At 38.4% G+C, this 15,242-nt stretch overlaps 1 protein-coding gene across 13 annotated transcripts in view; it reads right to left on the reverse strand.

Annotated features, from left to right (window-relative positions):
- The window catches only part of LOC112572782 (plasma membrane calcium-transporting ATPase 2-like), an 87,451-nt gene that overhangs the window by 5,961 nt on the left and 66,248 nt on the right, over positions 1–15,242 (reverse strand). The window contains exon 25 of one of the 13 annotated variants that reach the window (XM_025252665.1): positions 1,713–8,444. The exons of the other annotated variants lie outside the window; for them this stretch is intronic. Coding sequence (XP_025108450.1) covers positions 8,259–8,444 — 186 coding nt within the window. The 3' untranslated portion in view covers positions 1,713–8,258. Of the gene's footprint in view, positions 1–1,712; positions 8,445–15,242 lie in introns of those variants that run through there. 13 annotated transcript variants of the gene reach the window in all.

Consider the following 15,242-nt stretch of genomic DNA (forward strand, 5'->3'; position numbering starts at 1 on the left):
ATTTCTCAGAATAATAGATAGCAAACATATTTCTCATTCAAGTTCTGAAAAGGTGACTTGACAGGTGGTTTATAACATAATTTTTTTTTAATTACTCTTTATAATGTAGACAGATTCTCATTGTATGGTAAACTTGAAACTTTCTTCCACAGTGTCACAAAACTATGTAAACATTTATTATTATTATATACTGTGAAAAACTGGTCATCACTTACAACTCTTCCAAGATAAATTTATCAGAGATGTGTAAGGGGAAGACCTAAGTTAAATGTCTGAACTAAACAAGATCACACCTATGTGCAAGCACCTTCTGTAATGGAACAAGTAAGCCCATCATAAAAAATGTAGCAGTATGTTAAACTGTTAACCCCTAATCCATTTTAAACTGAGCACATCCCAAATTATTGCATACCATGACAACTACTATACAGCATGAATGCATGAAAGAAATACAATATTGTTAAAGCTTCCACCACCTCTTTGTTTTCTTACAAGTTATAAAAACTGCCTTAATCAGCAAGACAAAGATACCTTTCATAACCTGGAGGGGTGGGGGGCAAGCCTTAAATTCTGAATTAAATGCATTGGATGTAAGAAAAAGTACAACCATCTATGTGATCATAAAAATGAAAATTTATTTTCAGAACCTGTCCATGCTATTTTGTTGTTACTAATAAAATAGGATAGAAACTTGTTTAGTTGTTACATCAGACCCACTTCCTTCTATGAAAGAGACATGCAAGATGTTTTTTTCCAAACTAGCAAACTATTCTCCAAGGATGATCCTTATGTGTGTACATCATCAAGTGGTATGAAAAACATCAAGTATTAAGATGTTTTTAACAGATGTAACCTTGCAGAAACCTTTAATCTTAAATAATTTTGTTGCATAAGGAGGCACATCAACGTGATATAATCAATATCAAAGCCATGATTTTCAATAGGAAGCAAGGTTGTTTCGCAACAAGCTGCATGAGGAAAGCAGGGAATGAGGAAATTCTGGATTACAAGAAGGCAAAAGTAAGCATCAGCTGTAGAGACTGGTGCAGAGAACAGTATGAGAGCAAGGCTAAGAATAAGGAGGACATAATGATATCAAGCTCTTGGCTATTTATAGAAATACTGTATGCAATAAAACAATACCCACGATGCCATCATGCCCATGTATTTGTCACACAAGCATAATCTTGTGTGGATTACACACATGCACAAGGGTGTCTGCACACAGCCACATGCATTCATGCGCATGCACCCACACATTTATACATATTTTCCTCTCTTGCACACAGCTGAGCATTCTCTCTCTCTAGCACACAAATATCCATAGCAAACACATACCATGGTGCAAGCCTCACCATACTGAAATCTTGTTATCATTGCTATGCACAAATATTTCCCAAATGCTTGAGCAATGCACATCCAATGCCATGCACAGAATATAGGACACCAATATCAATGGTTCTTATGCACATATAGGACTAATTCACCCAATCTGTTGTCTACCCTACATGCTAATATTGCTTCAAAAAAATAACTGATCAACCATCAATCATTTTGCAGATTCACAAACATCTTTGAATGCCATTCTTAGGAACTTTGCATTACTGTTGTGTTAAACACATCTTGAATTATCTTGAGTGCTTGTAGACATTCTCTCTCTCCCCTACCCCTCCTCTGCATAAGCTCCCAAACACAGCACTTCATAACAGTCATTAACATTTTTTCATGTTTATTTCATAAAAACCACAAATTATAGCAATGAACAGTTGGAAGTTGAAGAATAATTATCTTTACAAAATCTACAAGGTTATTCTCACAAGCTCCCCAGCCAGATGGGTGTAAGGAATGAGTGTTGCAATAGCTGTTACCAAAATCTATAAAGTTTTATTCTTTAACAGTAATAGGTTATAGACAGAAGCAATGGAAACAACTTAAAAAAAACTAAAAATCATAATACACAACTGTCTGGCAGCAGAGTTTAAGAGGAATAAATTAGCCCTGTTTTAGGTTTTTCACAATGGACCTGTGCACCTCTCGGCATCAAAGCACCTAATCATCATGCAAATATAAAATTCAACATATACAAAAAGCATGAAGACGGGTTGCCATGTACAAATTTAAGAGCTAACATATACAATGATTGGCACTAGAGCTTCAGTGCTCTGCTCCACGCTAGCAAAGAGACTAGATGAAGGAATGCAAGCATGTAAGAAGGGAAAATAGAGGTAGCTGAATGAAGAGAAAAAGAATGATGCAGAGAACATAATAAATATACATAACTATAAATAAAAATGTTAACTGTGTAAAAAAAAAGATAAGCAGTGTAGCAGAAAAATGTACAGGTAGACTGAGTAATGCGTCCTAAAAAAAATCACTAACAGAAAAAGAATGATTGGGATGCTCTGAAAGGACTCACAAGAAAAAGAGTCCTTTAAAGAAAAATGACTTTCTGATGTTGCTAAGACAGAAATAGAATTTTTTTTTAAGCCAAATATCTGTGCACAGAAGAGTTAGATCAAAAGTATATAAATGTTATCACTAGGGTGGGATAAAAAAAATGCAAACGCACTCACAGCATATTATCTAGAAAGATTGATAGTGCTAGCTGTTCTGGTTTATATTTCAATTTTAAAAACCCTCATTTTTACCTCACAAGATTCTATACTTCCAATTTTAATCTAGAGAACAGTCCCTTTCTCACACATCAGAAGAATCATCAACTGTAAGTTTACTTCATGACTACTTTTTCAAACATTCTTTTCACTTACATATCTTTCTCACATTATGGTTAAATCACACCATTTGCCTGAGAACTATGTAACTGTGAAAACAATTCATAAACAGCCAATTCATGAAACTAATCAAATTTTTTCTCCCTTCTATTGAGTGACACCTAGTCAGCCACCTGACCTTCACCCACTGCCCATGATCACCCAAGAGCCAGCTTCTCATTGTCCTCAAGAAAGGAAAAACCATGTACATTTTTTTCAAGTTTAAAACTATGAAGAAATTTACATTAAAAACATTTTTGTTGACAATATGTACATACATTAAGGTGAAGCATGTACTGTGCTATTCTACAGCAACAATCTGAATGCACGTTAATCTCCTGGACTCTTCAGTGGTAGGGAAATGATGTCGGGAGTAATTTTTTAGATGCAAAGTAAGCAAGATGGGTTTTCCAAATTGTTCTTATCATAATAGTTTTTTCCCTTAGAAAGATATGAAAAAGATACCTGGGGAAAAAAATCAACCAGTCAATGGCCTTTATAAAAAAATGTACACAGGACTTGTAAAACATAAGCAACATCCCAAAATATAACAGAATAGGCAAATCATATTAGAAAAAAACATAACATACAAAAAATGAAATTTTTATTTGAAGAGAAGGGAGACAGCAAAATTCTCCCTTTACAAAACAAATCTAGAAAGAAAACTTCAGTTTGATTTATTAGATCAACATTTGTGGAATGTTGAGTTATAAGGGCTGATGTCTTCCACAGAAAGACCGTAGAATAATTCATTAATCAACCAAGAATGTCAGATTTTGCACAGGTGTGAAATACTTTATCCATGTGCAAAAACAAAAGACTTTTAAAAAAAAGTCAAACACACAAAATGTGTAAACTTGTCATTCATGAATTTTTGCATGGAGGCTTGCAATGACAATGTTCATTCACACCTTCCTGTTCGCACAGTACTCTCACCCTTAAACTCTTTCCCCCACTCACATTTTCTCAGATGTTATTTTTTTTATGTACATAGTCAATAACTATGAAAGTGCAATTTTCCTCTATGGACCTATCAAAGCAGATCAGCATTGTGGTCAACTGCCTTGAGAAGGTCAGATTTTTAAAGGGCAGAATTTAAAGGGTTTTTTTCCCTTAAACCAAGGACCTATGGTGTACACAGAAAAAGATCATTTTAACTACTTTCACACTGTAGGCCTGGCTTGTGATTAGTCATTAAACACCCTTTAATCACAGCACATCAATAATGGTAGGGAAGCATTGTGCTTCTTGGTCACAACTCCCACGAACTAGTCCTTTATCATCTCCACTGTTCTATCCCACGTTCTATCTAACACATATCCCGCGACAGGCATGGAGTACAAAGGATATGCAACCAAAATCAAAGTACCATTAAAATCAAACCCCCTTGCAGTTAAAATTTAAAAAAATACAAAAGGGTTCCTTAAAACAAAGGCAAATATTGTACCTGTCTATGCATACATGAAATAAAAATGATTTAAATTTTAGGATTTGTCTCATTACCTATTATTACTTTCATAGAGAGTGGGGAGATGGAGAAGAGAGGGAGAAAAAGTCAAAAAATAATCACGAGTTTCCTAAAATTTTATGATGATTAATGGTCGTTTTCCAGAATGGTGAATAAGAAAGGCTCAAACATACCATCTGCTTCAATATAACTGCATATTTAACTATAGAGAAATAATCTGTCCCATTGTAGGTGTGATAATTAAGAAATCATGACAGCATAGTGAAGGACAGGGGGGAAAAAGTCACACATACACATGTGCATACTATTAGTAAACACACATAAACAGATGTAGCCCCTATACAGGCAAGTAAAAGCTACAAGTTCAAAAAATTGCAGCTGCTGCATTAATTGCAACTTTCTCATAAGTTTATATCAAACGACGATTCTTATATTTATTCTGGATTCTGATACAGAATGAGTGGACACCTCAATGTCAAGCAAAACACATTCTTGCACACCTTCAGCATCAGGCTAACCAGTCTCTTGATTAATTAGATCAGTGCAATAAATTGTAGGAAAACATGTTACTATTCACCTTGCATGATTAAGGAACAGCCAAAACAAGCAAATGATATCAACATGAAAAAGATGGTAACAATGGGAAGGAACAAAAGTAAATTGTGAAATATCAAATGCCCAACATTTTTCAACATTTTAAAAAAATATGGCAAACCCTCCTTTCAAGATGAATTTTGCACCTGTTTTTCTCATTTCATCTCACTCTGTACATATTCTATCAATTTCAACAAAAGTGTAGTAAGGGTGAAAAGATTATGCTGAAAAAGCTCTCTATAAGCAACAAACAGCTGCATCATATGCTATGGAACATATTACAATGTTAGCTAGCAGCAATATGCTGCAACATTGTTCTTTGCATTAACCTCTCCCAGTTTCTAATGCATCTTCCTAGTGACTGGCCTTACTATTAGTGTGTGTGAAATATACCACCTCTGACAACTTGTATGATAGGACAATATGCCCAAATTTGATGCTTATGTTTCCATGATTAATATAGAGTGCCAGTATAGGACTGACAATATCTGACAAAAACAAAATTTTAGTTGCTTTTTTTAAAAATCAGGTCACAAGTCACCTATACACAGCATTGCTACTGCCAAGCACAAACACTAGCACAACCATGCTAACCTGTTACAAAAAGTGTATATTAAGAGAAAAGGAAGCCAAAACTGCTGTTTCAACTTCACTGCAAAAAAATAAGCCAGTGCTGTGCATAGCAGCTGTAACAGAGTGAACACTGGTGAACATCTAAATCACCAAACAGTCATCTCAAAGACCCTTTCTAATGTAAAATATTAGGATTAAGGCTCCAAGTCCACTTTAAAGTCTAGCCTTGAAGTACTAATCAGCCGAAACTTTAAAACAATGAAATGGTGACACGATTCTTTTTATTATTATTTTCCAAAGTTATTTTCATTATTTATAAATTTAATATATATTTATATAAGCTTACTTTCAAGCCAAAGCAATCAGGCAGAGAGCATTTTTTAACCTTTAAATGTGCTAATACACTGGAAAACTATTAAATGGTTCTCTTCAATCTAGCGTTTTCCACTGCATATCTTCATCATTAATCTATATGCATAACTTCTATAAAAAGAATATAGCAACAAAGATTCTCAATGCTCTAATATTTTCATTTTCCCCAATAAAAAGTTTCTATTCATCAATGTCTACCAAACAAAATCACTGCTATGCAAAATAATACAATGATTACAAGCAAAATGCTTTTTTGTCAAGAGTGTGGTTCCAGACATAAAAAAACTGTTTTCCTTCCCTTTTGATAAACTTTGAAGCCATGCCATAAATGTGGTGAAACTGTCAAATCATAAACGGATTACAATCTAAAAATCACAAAAACAAAGTTCTCCAAGTTTTCTGGTGACTATCTCCAGTGTGATGCAAATGGTCAAGCAAGGAACATGGTCACTGCATGCAATACATGTTGATAACACAACATACATGCTTGACCAACTTATTCTGTATAAACTCTCTCACAGCACAAAAAAAGACTGCTCTACAAACACAGGTATGGGTTCAAGGCCATCCATCATCTCCTTGGGTTCAGCTCATCTAGAGGTGAAGAGGACATGATTGGGTATATGGGAAATGGAATCCTAGGAGATGGTATAACTGAACAGTTCACCTAACTGTAAGGTCATGGGAAGAGAAGTACTTAACAGCACACATTTGCCAGTGTTTTAGAGTTTTTAAGATCTGCCCACTCTTTCTTAAAATCAATGCTAATGCCAAAATATTCGTTGCATATGCCACCCCCCTTTTCTTGCTGACTAAAAGCTTTAGAATTTTAGGACAAAGGATTCCACAATTACCAAAACAACTTTAAAGCATCACTTTACTCTTGTACACCCAAATCTGCACTTCTGAATCTCTTGATTTTTGAGATTATTTAAAAAATGATTAGAGAAAGGTCAGGGATGATCAAGCTGAACTAGTAGCTGCCCGATTTAAAAAAAAGAGGGTTCGGGGGTCTGAAGAACTTAAATTTATCTCAGCAATAATGCTCCTGAGTCACCCTGTACAACAAACCCTGTGATGGCCAGATTTCCCAGAATTGATAACCCAGGTGTCTTCAATGGCCCCCATTCTAACAAGGAATAACCCATCCTTTCAAAATTGATTGGAGTTAACAAGTTGCACAGAAGAGGAAACAATTTTGACCAGAACTAATAACCACATTTTCTGAGGGTTATGGGCAGTGTCTGGGGACAATGAAAGACTGGCATGTGGGGGGGGGGGGGGAACTAAAGATATGGGATGCCTCGTGGGCAAGCCTTGTTTTTATAAGGGCAGGGATAAAGTGGGTTTGAGGGGGGAGGTTAGAAAAGGTTATCAGCTGAACAATAAAAAGGCTAGGTACAGAGGCTGCAGCCTGACAGACTCTTCGTTGTACCTCAAAGTTTTTCAGCACAGTATTATACACTATGTACAGTACTATACACTATGCACAGTACTATACATCATGTACAGTACTACACACTATGTACAATACTATACACTATGTACAGTACGATCAATACAGCTACCTGCAGCTCATTTTAGCATGTTACACTTTACATCACTAACAAAAAACACACACAAAAAAAAAAAACCACTGGTGAGGGATGGAACCCATCAACAGGTGCTCAAGCATGTGCAGAGTGGTGATGTTGCAGTGATGGTGGTGGTGGCTGCAGAGGTGATGATGGTGGTGGTGGTGGTGGTGGTGACGATAATGGGATCAGCAGAAAGGCAGATGGAGTGACGGGTATATCAGGTGTCTCCTCGGCAGCTTGCAGTCTGCTTCCAGCCAGGTGGAGAGATCCGCATCATTTAATCACAGGTATCACTGTACTGGCAGTCTGAAGTGTTGCAACAGTGGCAGGTGCGCTAACACTGGTAGCAATCACAGCAGTGTGGTGGTGGTGGTGGTGAGAGGTGGTGGTCGTGTAAGCTTTAGCTATGAAAGAATACCTAACAAGGTCATGTGGAGCAAAGGGAGAGAAGATAATGGGGTAGGTGAGAATCATGAAAGCAAAGGGTCAGTAGACTGGAAAGCTCAGGGTGCTCAAGAACAATGTGCTCCTGTTTTCCTCCTACATGCCTGAGGCCTCTCCTATTTCTGAACACCACCACTCACACATGCCCTTAATCTTTCACCACAGCTGTCACACTAATGGTTAAATAGGTAGATTGGTTGCTTGGTAGTTAAAACCTACTTTGTACATTCTTTCTTACAATCCCTTTGCCTGATCATGCATCCAGCAGTCATAATCTCTTGTTTAGGTTTGCACAGTCCCAACACTGGCTCTATTTGTATTGGTTCCTTATGAGCACTGTTCTAGTCTCTGTATCTGCAACAAGTCACAGTCTTCCTCTCGTGCAAATGTGACATCCTCCAGGATGAGCCATTCTTGTGAGTGAGAGGGCTGTCTGGCCTAGGGGGATGTCCAAGGGCCTCAGAACTGGGTTTCTGTTTGATCACCAGGGGATGTGGCATCGGCCCCACCTTCAGCCTGTATGATTGGCGACTTTTTCGATACCAACCTAGCACTTTGCAAGGAGTGGTAGCTATGTACTGAGGACATGCTACGACTGTCGTAGCGTGCATCTAAGCTCATACGAAAAGCGTTAACTACACGGATCTGAAAACAGAAAAATGGGAAAAAGAAAAACAAAAGATGAAATATTTATCAATGAATGGCCCTAAATAAACTGTAGGTATAAAATAACTTACACGCTACTTAAATATGTTTGTGGTAGCACAGTTTTGGAAGAAAAATCTAAGCTGAAAATGGCTATAAAAATGGAAATAGGGAAGATATAATAAAACATAACTCATATTGGTTACACTTTTTTCTGAGAGTAGTTCACTCCTTTCAGCACGATTGTAGAAGGAAAGATGATGGCAACCTGATGACAGACTTGGGTACTTTGGGTGTGAGGGAAAAAAAGACCAAGTTATAGGGAGAATCTGGGCGAGGGACTTCAGTTGTAGGAAGACTTTGGTTTTGGGGCATAAGAGGTATAAGATGGCCAAGAAAGACTGAGGTCTGAAGCAAGCTTGTAGCCTAGTGAAGGAATGAACTCAGCACCAAAGAGACACAACTCTGCAATTGGCGGTGATGAAAAGCAATGACAATGTGAAGAAATAAGCAGAAGCAGGAGAAAGTGGGTGTGAAATAAATGGGTTAGGAAAGGGTGACAAGGAAGCTCTGTGCCTAGATCAAACAGGATCACCACAGCAGGAGGTCAGAGGTCGAACACAGGGTTGAAAGAAACGATGGATGGTACTAAAAACACACAAGACACCATGACAACACACTGTTTACAATGCTACTGAAAACAGAAAAGACAATCACTAGGAGCAGGAAGCCATAATAAGCTGGCACTCCAGGTAACTTGTGCACACATGTGCTTCCACATAATAACCCTTCTTTGGAGGGTAAGATACTGAGAGAAGTTTACAATGGTTTGTCCTTGGGTATTTAATGGCTGCATTAGTTGCCCAACAAGCGCGTCATGCCAGCCTGTTATCCAACTTCAAACCCTGGCCTCAGTTTTCTCTTGAGCCAAAGGGATGCCAGAACAAGTCAACTCATGATTCAATGGCCAGCAAGCAGGTGTGAAAAAAAATAAAAATCACAGGTCATGTTAACGATTCCCTAGTAGAATAATAACAGGTGACATCACTCTCTCTTTTGTCCACTTCCTTATTATGTCTGAATATCCAGACGTTCTCCCTCTCATCACTTCCCCATCACCCATGCAAGCACTCTCTGCCTCCCTCTGCACGCACACAGAGCAAGCAGTCTAAATGTCTGTCCACCATCTATGTACATGATCTGTAGTAATATCACAGCTGTATGATTCTATGCACAAGGTTGGTCATCAAAAACAAAATACAGGTGGTCATCACAACAAGCAGAAAGCCTCATATCATGATGCACATAATGACACTATCCATCACTATCTAGATAAAATACTTTCTCTTACTCAGGAAAATACACATGGCACAGACATCTCAGCCCCCATCAACAAAGAAAAGATGTGGCTGGAAATTACTCAAATCCAGGCACCTGCAAGCACTATGTAAGCAATATGCCTGAACAATTTTGCCCACCCCTTCCCTCAAAATACTGGGAAATGGTGTTATCCATGTGCTAGGCTAGGATAACCCACCCAGCCTTGACAACCCCTTCTCCCTTACTCTGGATATACAACTGCCCATAAGTCACTTAACATCAAGAGGAATGTGAAAAAAGAATAAAGCAGGTGATAACAATATGTGCTCTTCTGCAAACTGGCTGCACTGTCAACTGTCTTTCAAAGGATCCATACTGGTCCCTAGTTGTCTATAGAAGAATTCAACAAAACTAGCACCTGCATTTGCAGACCTCAACAAGTTCCAAGACTGTTAACAGTTAACATTTCTAAAAGCATGAATACTGGCACATTTGAGTAGTTATACAAATAATCAGAAGGGTGTCTCTAAGTTTCTAACAAACCCCTCCAAATGCATCATAGACATTTAGGAATGTGCAAAACAGGCAAGGATAGAACATATCACTATAATGATTTATTTGGGAATATGTAACAGTTCTTATTCATCAGTGCCAGGAGGTGGCAACAAAGGAAAAAGATTGCATTTTGACAATGTTTCCAATGAATTTTAGGCCTTCGTTATCTGCCCATCATGCTATAAAAAATATGCCACAGTCTGGGACTGGTCAAATACACGAGGAAGAAATGTGGCTAGGAGACCTGCAAGTCCTTCACCAGTGACAGCTAGGAACCTAGGGTTGCCCATCTCCTGCCCACAGCCCAGTCAATACTGTGAAAACATCAGATGGCTACAAGTGATCATTATTCTAATTTTCAACATGCCATAATGGTCACAAGTGGTGACAGTCTACAGCTCTCAGTGCAATACTCTATATGGAGGTTTCAGACCGATGGCTTGTAATGTCCGAGTGACTAAGTGTCTTGGGTGGTGACGCCTTGTGGGCAGGGTTGATGGAGGCCAAGACAGGAGAGGGTTGTTTGCTGACCAAGGGCACATTCTCAAAAGATTGGCTTTTCACCCGAAACGGGGCTGTTGAATAGCTTGAGGAAGTTGTGCGAGGGGGAGAGTTACGCAAAAATAGGTCCTGGTTGTAGATGTCCCGTGCAAAGGTGTTCATGGCAGCCTCTTCGGTGATGGTGCGTGGCCCATGGTGGGAGCGTGATGATCGCAGGCTGTGAAAGCTGTGAAAGCTGTGTATGCTGCGCTTTTCCTCCAGGTCCTCTAAGGTGCTCTTGAAAGCACGCACCACACGCAACTGCTCGCACACACAGCACAGTTACCACTAATCATATGCTTGTGCCTTACTTACACACCAACTACAGCCATCTAAGTCTGATATAAACACCTAGGCTCCCTACTATTCTAACACCAAATAAATTAAATGAAGGATCAGGATGTGTTGTACAAAGCCGAACTGCAACACATCTCTAAGCAATACTGCACGCACACATGCAAATGCATGCATGCACAGATAAAGGAAGGTGTATGCACAAATCTCCATAGAAACAGACGTCCATGTTTGCAAGTACATCAGTAACACTAATTTCTACAGGATTACTGTAACATGAACAAGACACCAGACAACCTCTATATTTGCCCAAAAGTATAGCACTATCTCTATATTTTCGGGTTTAATACTAGACTACTATTTTTCACTGTCTCGTACTAGAACAGCAGATATGTATGCCAGGTCTAGATTTGAAGTAAAATACATCACACACATGCCACACACATCCTTTTTCTCAGTTACTCACACACAAAAGGTGGGAAAATACATCTGTCAGACAACCACTGCTGCTATGCTTGTAAAACAATACACCTGGTGCCAAGTCTTGTTCACACACATCAGGGCCTTATCAGAACTATCAAAGCAATGATGGACAGCTAATCATCTGTTGCTGTGCCCAAATCTGAAGAACATGCTAACATTAAACAGAGCACAGCTACATAAACATGAGGAACATTTCAAGTGAAGTCTATGTCAATCAGTATGATCATGTGTCAGAATACCCTTAAATAACCTTGTATTCAGTTCTGAACTAATGTTAAGATTGATCCTGTGAACTCCTGAAAGAATTAACAATCATTTTTTGTTACCTGTTGGATTTTTGTTTGAAGAGCATTTAATGCCTCATGTGAGCCAATACACAAGCCCATATGCATTGACCATATTTGTACATAAAGTTGATTTTATCTTTAAAAAGAAATTAATTACACCTGCCTTTTTAACTGATTCATTAAGTGCCCCTTAATACCTTATAACAGTACAATAAAACTGGTTCTTCAGGCTCGCCCTTTTAAATATGTGGATGCATACATGCATGCACACACCCATACCTCAGATCTACCAAATTTAAATTATGTGCTGGTAATCTACACCAATCCCTTACACCTGACCACTCTGCAACAGTTTGGGTGTGTCCTCAGGCAGCAGAGAAACACGCCACATTACAGTAAAAAAAAAAAAAACTATAAAAGAACAACAGTGATCGCACAAGCAAGTTGTCAGCCAACAAATCAAGGAAACAACATAATGCAAGTGTTCACACTCTCCATGTGAATGCTACCCTTGTTACTGATGTTAGTTTCATTCTGACACAAAATGCTAATGAAATAAGAGATGTCCCTCAGAACATCTTTGGAACTAAAGACAAGGATGCACCTTTGATCAACATACTGTCACTTTCAAAATTTATACAGGCCCAGAAAGTCCAACAATATGATATAACAAACATGACACCTGCCAGGCATGACCATTTAACAACAAGAACATCAAACAGCCTACAACACTTACAGATGAGTGGATGCTTCACAATGTCTGCTGAATGACTCAAAGGGGGGGCAGGGATTGGGCGGGTCTGCACATGACTCTGGGCATGCTGTTTCCCTTTTAAAGCAATCATATTGCTTTATGTCTTAAGGCATGGGGAAAAAAAACAACACACAACACCACATCAGAAAAAGTACTTGCTGACTCCACAGGTGTGTCACACACACACATAACCAGCAAGAATGCACAGTTTAATGAAAGGTCCAGTCTAAAACGATCAGGTATGAATGACCAATAACCTCTCAACCAATGTATAACTTAAAGCAAGTGACACAAGAGATAACAAGTGAGTTTATCCATCACAACGCCACTGACATAAGCAGAACAGAGGTTGCCACCTGCTACAGGAAGCCAGTGTGGGTGTATGACAGAATGGTCTGGACTGACCACATTTCACAGAAGGTAACATCAGAAACCGTGGAGGGGGGGGGGGAGTTTAAGACCAGGTAGAAGGAAGTTGGGCACATGGAGAGATGAACTGAGACCACTGGGTTTCAATCATGGCCTGCACCAGCATGCAAGCATAGCAATATGCAGAGGCAGACAAACCATGTCAGAAAGACAACAATGACACAGGCCAGAAGAGGAAGAAGAAAGAGGCATAACTTTGCTGGAATCCTGGGCTTCACAGAACCAAGGAATAGTCCTGTTTACAACAGTAACACTGAGCCGAGAATAGACTGATGTGTAAGTTTGTGCTGAGAGGGTGTTACGGATGATGAAACAAAATGATCCATTTTGATGACTGCTGAATTTTTATTCTACGACTAGCAAGAAGGGCGAAGAAACAAATATGAGAATGTAGGTTGTGCTGATTTCTCTGTTTCACTTGCACATGCATGCATGTGTGTGTGACTGCTTGCAACCACATGCATGCATGCAAGTATCTACTCTTCATCCTACTGGGTGAAAAGTCTTCAGGACACAAACTCCATCTTACCCCCAACCCAGCAACTGACAAATGAATGTTAGCATTGTTTCCAAAATTAGTCTACACTAGCAACATAAAAGGTCTATGCTAGTATAAATTATACTTCTGCAAATCAATGTTAAACATCAAACAAATTGCAAGTCAGTTTGAACTTAAGTATTAATATCATGCTTACTGAGCATACTAGGCACTCCGTACACAAATGCAAACCACATACCATATAAATAAATTATCATTAAAACAGTTGGAAATAAAGAGGGGGTCATTTACAAGAGACAAAACACAGATAAACCATTAATTTATAGACAATGTTTTACTTACCTGCAGGATGCAAACAATCAATGCATAAAACAATAGATAAATGACAATGTTGTCTTGCTATGTTATACAATTACATTACTCCACAGTGACACCTATAAGAAACTTCTGCAAACTTTACCAAGCCCACAAGAGTTCTACCTATATTTGTCCTCAACAGTTCTGCAGCTACACAATGAATAAACTAGTTGAATCAGCAATATCTTTAAAGAAGAGTGTTGGTTACTTTGATGGGAATCTCCTGCTATACAGCAGGCAGAACCTCCAAGTCTTTAAATAAAATAAATTTTCTCTCCTTTCCCGACTATCTGCTTTAATTTAATTTTCTACTGTTTTACTTTAAGGTAAGGTAGTGAAAGATTGGCAAAGTTTTAACAGTCATATTTATGAGATTCATCAAGTACAATTTTGTACATACTATACACAAGTATACAGCAGCGGGGGAAAAAACTTTATTCAGCAAATTCTACATAAAACTAAAACATGCAAACTTAATTAAAAATTTGTCCCCACAATGACGAGGACCTGCTTTCTGTTGTTCTTACATAATGTAATTTTCTCACGAACACCATTTTCAAATGCTAAATACTGATGCAGCAAAACTTCTGGCTCCTCTGTTTTTTTAATTTGTTGTTCGTCATATGGAAATGATTGCAGTAACCAGACTCCCCCTGCTTTTTTGCTACCGACTCATCAATATCTCTGATACCTGTATAGTATGGTCTTCACTGGAATGTTAAAAGGACTGGTTTGTTTTTTTTAAAGTCACAGCAAGGGACTGGCCATGTTAATAATGTGTAAACACACACATCTCTGCTTGCTTGTGGCAATCTGTCAGACCAACATCACTGTCTTGAGGGTCAATGGCACAAAGAGTTGAAACAAGACCACACAAAACAGTTTTTTTCCCCCTAATTACTGTGCTAGAAGATGCAGGGGGAATTACTAGGCAGCTTCCCCTTTTAATTTAATGCTCCAATAAGTTGACACAACAGTTATTTTCAGCTCAGTCTTCAGGTTGGTTACTACGGATACCTCTAATTCCCTTATACCTTCCAAGCTTTCGGACATTTACAAGAACAAGATGAATTTTATAAGCATGCAGATCATTGGAAACATGCTGAGTACAATGGTTGTTGCAAACTGTGTGTGGTCACAGCAAGAGGGTACAGACGTACCTACACACGTATATGCACCCACACACTATATTAACACATGCTGCTTAACAAACACTTGAACTTAACACCAACAAAAGGTATTCCTGAAAACTTTGTCTGATTCACTGCACACTCATGCAA

This window comes from Pomacea canaliculata, linkage group LG9, assembly GCF_003073045.1.
Source record: "Pomacea canaliculata isolate SZHN2017 linkage group LG9, ASM307304v1, whole genome shotgun sequence".
Taxonomy (NCBI): domain Eukaryota; kingdom Metazoa; phylum Mollusca; class Gastropoda; order Architaenioglossa; family Ampullariidae; genus Pomacea; species Pomacea canaliculata.